General features: G+C 40.2%; 1 protein-coding gene across 1 annotated transcript in view; it reads left to right on the forward strand.

Moving 5' to 3' along the window:
* Window positions 1-133: 133 nt before the first annotated feature.
* Window positions 134-7,755, forward strand: part of tec (tec protein tyrosine kinase) — a gene marked incomplete in the record, with an annotated part of 15,906 nt that continues 8,284 nt past the window's right edge. The window contains 7 exon segments of the mRNA XM_035675482.1: window positions 134-252; window positions 2,190-2,395; window positions 3,235-3,339; window positions 4,017-4,098; window positions 5,499-5,627; window positions 7,222-7,259; window positions 7,351-7,571. Coding sequence (XP_035531375.1) covers window positions 2,258-2,395; window positions 3,235-3,339; window positions 4,017-4,098; window positions 5,499-5,627; window positions 7,222-7,259; window positions 7,351-7,571 — 713 coding nt within the window.

Raw genomic sequence — 7,755 nt, forward strand, 5'->3', positions numbered from 1 at the left:
AGCACACACACACACAGCGTTTAACACACACATTAACACACACACACAATGAGAGAGAAAGAGAAAGAGAAAGAGGTCTCTCTCTCATTGTGTGTGTGTGTTAATGTGTGTGTTAATGTGTGTGTGTGTGTGTGTGTGTGGGCTGTCTGCCTTCCTCTCTCTTCATTTCCTGAATCCCGCTCCTCTGATTTACAGCGACATGGGAACCGAGCGCGCAGTGAGGAGCTGATACCTGGAGAATGACGACTGAAGGTGAGACACACGTTCATTGCGTCACTTTTGTTTTTTACACATTAAAGGAGTTTTAGCGCTAAAAGTTGCGGCTGTCAGCTGACAAACCGCGGACTCAACACGTTTTAGAGTTCACGGCGACAGAAAGGCTGCAGGCGTGCTGTCAGAAGCGGCTTTAATGGGTTCAGATCTCCCAGTAAAGGACGGACAGAGTTGTTGAATGAATAAGTGATATGAGAGGAATGTTTTAAAGACACAACAGGAGGAAATAATCCGAGACTGGCTGATATCAATGTTCTCTCTGTTGTTTATCTGGCGCTGTCTGATCGGATCGATAAGGGGGTTTATTGGCGTTAATCAACCTGACATGAGGATAAATAATCCACCTGTGAGCGAGCAGGTGTTCACGGTGTCCGTCACACAGGGTGAGCAGGTCGCTTCCTTGTGCTGCGTTCAGGTGCTGTCGGAAAGACGGACGTTAGAATGGTCAATGTGTGTTTTACAGCGGTGGAATATAAATATATATCATAAATACTACTATTATTATTATTATTACTAATACTACTACTAATACTAATACTAATGCTACTAATACTAGTACAACTACTACTAATACTACGACTACTAATACTAATACTAATAGTACTACTGCTAATACCACTAATACTAATACCTAATACTAATACCACTAATACTAATACTAATACCTAATACTAGTACAACTACTACTACTAATACTACTACTGCTAATATTAATACTACTGCTACTCCAATATAGGCCTTGTACTTATGTACTTGAATTAACGTACTTAATATTAGTATATAAACTTATGATATTTACACACACACACACACGCACACACACTACTTCTACATCTTATATCTTTTTCACAGCAGCCACTTTGACATGAATCGATCGGGTAAACTCAGGCGTTCCATTTAGTGCAGCCAATATCAGACTCAGTTTGAACCTGAATGGAACTGAACCTTAATTAATATCCTTGTCCTTACCCAACTACTTCCTTTTAAAAACAGCTGCTGTGAAAAAGGTCTGTTGTTCCAGCTCTATATAGCAGGTTAATGTCATATTTATTCTTAGCTCTGACATGAGCCAGTCGAATAAAGGAGCGTATCTGACACTTTATGAACAGGACGGCAGGAAGAGAGCAGAGCTGACACCATAAACCACAATAAGACAGCAGCAGAGGACGGCGAGCCACATCCCTCACGCCATGTTCAGTGTTAAGATGAGGAAGTGTCCTACAGCGGTGAGACTAAAGAGAGACTCTCAGTGTACGGCCCAGGAATTAGAAAAACCACACAGGAGAAGAAAATGGCAACCGGTCGGCTAATTATCTCAATAATGAGCTGATGCTGTTTAACAAGTTTAACTCTGTTAACGGCCAACATTCAGTCGAACATATGAACCAACAAAAGACTTTATTTGGCTGAAAAGTCTGCAGTTAACAGGGTCACAGGCCCCTGGGGGCAGGACGGTGTCGGTACTGATCATTATTATTAAACAGTATCCTGCTGTAGACCTTACAAATGAGTAATTAACAAAAATGCTTATGTGTAGTCCTCGTAAATCACTGTGACGGCTCTAGAAATGTTTTGTGGATTGTTTGTTTTCTGGGTTCAGATCTGTTAAACTTGCATTAACGGATCTTTTTCGGCCACTTGGGGGCAGTAGAGAACAACCTGTGAACACGACGTTGGCGTATTATAAAGTTTATATGTTGAACTTGTTGGCAAACAGTTGGTTAGTTACACATCCGGCAGTTACGGCGCAACATTATAATTAACTTTGAGTCCAATATTCGCTCTCTTTTAACTCCTGAGGGAAATATCTGATGAGAGCCGAGAGAGTCAACCAAAAAAAACTAAAAACAACGTGCTGAAAGACGCTAAAAGAGTATTTATTGTGTCTAAAATGAAACCTGTGTCTCTCTCTGCAGCTCAGCTCTGACCTCCTGCGTTCTGACATCATCCACCAATGGGCTGAGGCGGCGTGGGCGGGGCCAGGATGAGTGCCGAGCTGCTATTGGAGGAGACGCTCATCAAGCGTTCGCAGCAGAAGAAGAAGACGTCGCCGCTGAACTACAAGGAGCGACTGTTTGTCCTCACCAAGAGCAGGCTGACGTACTATGATGGAAGAGCCGAGGTCATTTTTATTGTTTTTATTTACATTTTGTATCAGATAAGACGTTCACATGCAGGTTTCACATATATTTTGTCACATATTATATAGTTTTTTTGCTGTTTCGTGGAGAGTTTGACAAGAAGATTGATCCTAAATATAAAGCAGTCAGCAGCCAGTTAGCTTAGCTTAGCATAGGTCAACAGTGGGAGACAGCTAGCAAGAAATTAAGCAACTTATTGCTGTTACACTTCAGTTTTTGTACAGTATGAGTTAAACAAAGATGTAACTTGTAATTTAATGAGCTTTAGAGGTGCTAGTAGGTGGATTTTGTTACCTTTAGACAGACCAAGGCTAGCAGTTTCCCCCTGTTTCCAGTCTTTATGCTAAGCTAAGCTAAGTTAGCTTCATATTTACTGTATAGACAAGTTTTTAATACAAAAAAACAAGCGTCAAGCAATTCCTCAAAATACAAACAACAAAAACCCTCCATTTGTTTGTTTGTTTGTTTTCAACTCTGTATTTAAATTAGACTTAAAATTAACATCTGTCACCGATTCAGAAGCAAAACACAAACTTTAAGTCGAGTTGTGGTTTGCATTGTTGTGACAAACATGTCACATAGTGTGTGATATTCTTTCACACTCAACTTTAATTCAGTTTGGCGATTAGAACCGGATGCACACACCCAACAGTGTTGTTATCATAAATCAGATCCACTGCTGAAGGAAATGATAGTTTATTCTGGGTTTCTAATCCACAACCTAAAATAAACGGCTCGTTGCTTCTGATCTGATAGGCTGCAGATTAAATGTGATACGACACAAAATCTCAAATGTTTGTTTGTTTGTTTCCACCGACAGAAGAAGTTCAGGAGAGGCTCGATCGAGCTGAGTCGAATCAGGTGTGTGGAGATCGTCAAAAACGGAGGAGGAATCATCCCCTGCCAGAACAAATACCCGTTTCAGGTACAAACACAAAGATACTGCGTTCAACCACATGACCTCCTCTGTACTGCAGGGTAATTTTTAACAATCATACAGACTTTCTACAAAAAACAACATATAGGCCTTCTGTGTATGCGTGTTCTTCAATCACATCATGCTTTTTCAAAGCTAGTGGGGGTTTTAGTGGTTTAGATGATCTGGATCAACAGTTTTCACCCTCCACTCCTACTATGTCTTACTTCTATTTAAAGGACAATCATCACTTTTGGTGATTTGGGGGATGTTCACAGGAAGTGTCATGGATTACAATTAGTTAGTTGTGAGCTACAATTTGAGCACTTTTTGTAGCTGAATTAGCTGTTGGCGGCTCCTCATAGCAGTGTACATACTGCATTACTTACATTACTAATACTGAAGAAGTTAAATGGTTATTTCTATGATTTCCAAGTGGATTTATGGTTGTTTATTTGTGTATTGTCTGACTTTTGGTCCACCAGAGCTTTCAGCCACATCTCAGCTTTCATCAGCTGATAAAGTCTTCTCAATTTTGGCTGAAAGCTTCCGGAGAGACCAGGAAACATGTGATCGGTCTGAACAAAACATAATTTACATAAAGACGAGCACCCCACCCGTCTTTAAACTGTGCTGCAGATAAATTCACTTCAGTATCTCTTTAACAAGTTTTTGTTTCTGTCTAGGTGGTGTATGATAACATCACCCTGTACGTGTTCGCTCCGAGCCATGACAGCCGGAGTCTGTGGGTCCAGAGCCTCAAAGAGGGTAGGTTACCTGATCTGCTGCAGAGGAACGACAGTGTACAGTCTTATAACCTGAGCTGAAGATGTTTTAACACTTTAAAACCACACATCTGAAACTGGTTTTCACACATGGGTCAAAGTTCCCAGCAGCCCCCGCTGTTTCCACTGCTCTTGCTGGCACCGTCTGTGGGCCTCTAACGTGACATTTTACCTGAAAAGTGGCATTTGTGGGCCAGACGCTGCTTTAGAGGCGATAAGAGAAGAAATTCTAATTCTCACCTCGTTATAGATCAGGGGGTTTTCAGTTGGAGGGGGGAGGGAGGGGGGAGGGAGGGTTGCTGAGAGATGTGAAGCAAAGATATGGTGTTAGATCAAAGGGACAGGTGCATGCTGGGTTTAAAAAACACAATGATGCAGTGAAAGTTGTCTGTACATCCGTGAGTACACAGCAAACAGGAACTGCTAATTCAGCCTTTATGATATACGCTAATCTGGATCGGACCATTTGGAACCAGCTCTCGATTCCCATCCCTAGTCTGCATGTCCCCCCAGGAGGACAATCAGGTCTTTAACCAGACTTTATAACATCGTTCAGTTCGTTGTTTATGGTTTTCTGGCTCATACAGTAGCATCAGGCAGCTGTTCTAAGTCAGTGTTATGGTCTCATCTTGTTTCTGCTTCCTCCCAAAAAACCACTCATTGGAGGTTTAAAGAACGTTTTGTGTGTGAAAATATTTCAGACTCCCTGTCACACATCATCTATAGACCTGTAGTTCCCAACCTTTTTCCTAAATTGACCTCATTAGTAAACATATTATATCAAAAACTGTACAATGAACCCAAACAGTGTACTCAATTACCGCAGAAACTTTGTGTAAAATTAGTGATTTGGAGAAAATTTCTCAATTCTCTGTCTGTAATTAGCATTATTTTAATCATTTTTTAACAATCATACAGACTTAATAGGCTTGTTTTGACAAATTTGATGTTGTTTTGTCAATACTATTTATATTCTTTAAGTTTTCTAGCGCGGCCAGGTTGGGAACCACTGATGTAGGCCATGCGTTATCAAATTATAAACTTTATTGTCGTATTTGCTGAAATATTTACTGTATCCTGACAGCAGTACATGAGATTGTTGAGTATAGTATCAAAAATAATAATCCCTGTTGTGTGCGCGATGGCAGTCTTTGCGGTGTGTTAATGTGTAGATGTATACTACCTCCTCCCTGAAAATGAAAATATTGTGTATATTTTATGTTAAAAATGATGACGTTGTTTCAGGTTTATTAGCTTTGTTTGAATCCTATAAAATCTGCGACTCGGTGACCGTGGGAAAATGTGACGGCGGGTCTCATGTACGAGGTCAGACCGCGGATCTAGACGCCGAACGTTTATGTGTGTGTGTGTTTGTGTGTGCAGAGATCAAAGACAACCCTGTGATCTTGGCCAAGTTTCACCCTCAGTTCTGGCAGGAAGGGGCGTGGCTCTGCTGTCGCCAGGCGGAAAAACAGGCTCCGGGCTGCGAGGAGTACAACCTGTTTGGAGACAGTAAGAAATGCAACTGTATTAAAGACACTGAACAATACTAGAAAAATCTAACCACATTTCAACTTCAACCTGTGTTAGACACAAACAAATATAACTTATTACTCCTTAATCTTTACAAAAGTAATGTTATTACTTTGCTTGTTGCTCCCTGCCAACTGTAATTAGTTACGCTACTAGTTTTATTACTTTTCTGCTGCTTCCCACGGATTAAGAGCCCGAGCAGCGACGGCACGTTTTACCAATATGTATGCAAATTGCTACGCATGTGTATCATGACCCGACAAGCAAAAAAGCCTCTTGCCTCTACCCATAACCCAAACCCAAGAGGAAGGCGGTCATTTGGAATTTAGTGGTCACTTAAGGCGATTTTAATCGGATTAACTTCAGATTTGATGAGTGCAATCTAAAGACCGTCATGATTTAAAGTTGTGCTATTTGTGACTGTACGTCGAACGGCGTGACCCGTGGCTTGGCGTCGAATTTCTACGTCTCGCCATGAAACAGGAAGTTGTCATAACTTCAGTGTACTTTGTACAATCTGCACCAAATGTCTCGTCCTAAACACATCTACATGCCAATATTCAGACATACTCGCAGCTTTAATCGGTAATTGTGTCCTTTCTCCCCAAAATTCAGAAGTACGACGATTAAAATCCAGTTTTTTCATGTTAAAATCAAATTAATGTGACTATTGCAGCTGCTGAATGTTTCCATCCTACAAAAATATTACTACTACAAAATAGATTTCAAACAACAAAAGTAACATAACTAATTATTTTTTGGGTGGATTTATTAGTAATTAGTTACACAATATGAACACATCACTACATTTTTCTAATATTAACTGTGCAGCTCTTATAGTTTTGGTTCTACAGATACACACAGTGAGAAGTCCATGAAAAATATAACTGCAGAACCTGAGAATTATCATGTTTTTAAGTTTTCTTAAGTATCAAAGTAATTCGGCATTAGTTTGACGTAGACATACGTCCATTTAAGTGTCTTAAGTACTTATTTTAAAGTATTTTGTTGCTAAATTATGAATGCATTCATGTTTAAACTAACTACTTTGTGGACAGTTAAAGCTACAGCAACTCAAGCAGTTTATAGAAAGTAACCAGCTGTCAGATAAATGTGGCTGAGTTTAAAAAAAGAAACAGGAAAGAAGTATAAAAGATATATTAAGCACATAAAATTTGAGTATTTGAGGTATTTGGGTAACTTTACTTCATTGTACAGTTTTCTGATTGGTGGTAAATGGTTTAAAATATGCAAAAACAGCGAAACATTGATGTTTAAAAATACTTCCTGCTGGATATTTTTGCAGCATAGAACCTGAAACCCATGATTCACAGAGTGTGAAAGAAAAACAGGAAATAACGTTAAATTTAAGCCGTTTGCTGATTCTCTTAGCAACTGCTGCAGCAGCGTGAGCTTCAGTTCTCAATCTCGCCAACATTACGTAATAATTTACGTAACGTTTACAAGTCAGCAGCAGTGGTGAGAGGTCAAAGGTCAGAGGACAGAACAGCAGAGATGAAGATGATAAAGAAATGTTCTGCCTTCGCTGACTGTTTCTGTTCCTCTTTTCTAGTTTCCAGAAAACCTTTACCCCCGATTCCTGGAGAGAAGGTAACCGCGCACCCACACCCAAACCCCCACACACACACACACACACACACACAAACTGACAATTATGTCATTTTTCTTCATCATCATCCAGCGGCGGCCCCCTCCTCCCGTCCCTCCGTCTGGCACCAATGACGATGATGACTGTGACGGTGATGATGATGATGATGATGAGGAGGATGAAGAGGAGATGGTGGTGGCGCTGTACGACTTCCCGGGTGCAGAACCACACGACCTGAGTCTGGTGAAGGGAGACGAGTACGTCATTCTGCAAAAGTGCGACATCAACTGGTACAGGGCGCGCAACAAGTACGGGTGAGTGAGCGTATATTGATATATTGATATTTATCTTTACAGTAAATGTATCAATACGTAAAGAATCTGAAATATATCAATATATTGGATGGATTTCCATTTACAGCTCGTATTAAAACACCACATAAACATTTTAAACATTAAAGATCTGAACATTTGCATCAAGGAATCAATTAAATATATT

This window comes from Morone saxatilis, unplaced genomic scaffold (genome assembly GCF_004916995.1).
Source record: "Morone saxatilis isolate NCDOM2014 unplaced genomic scaffold, NCSU_SB_2.0 Contig4, whole genome shotgun sequence".
NCBI lineage: Eukaryota > Metazoa > Chordata > Actinopteri > Moronidae > Morone > Morone saxatilis.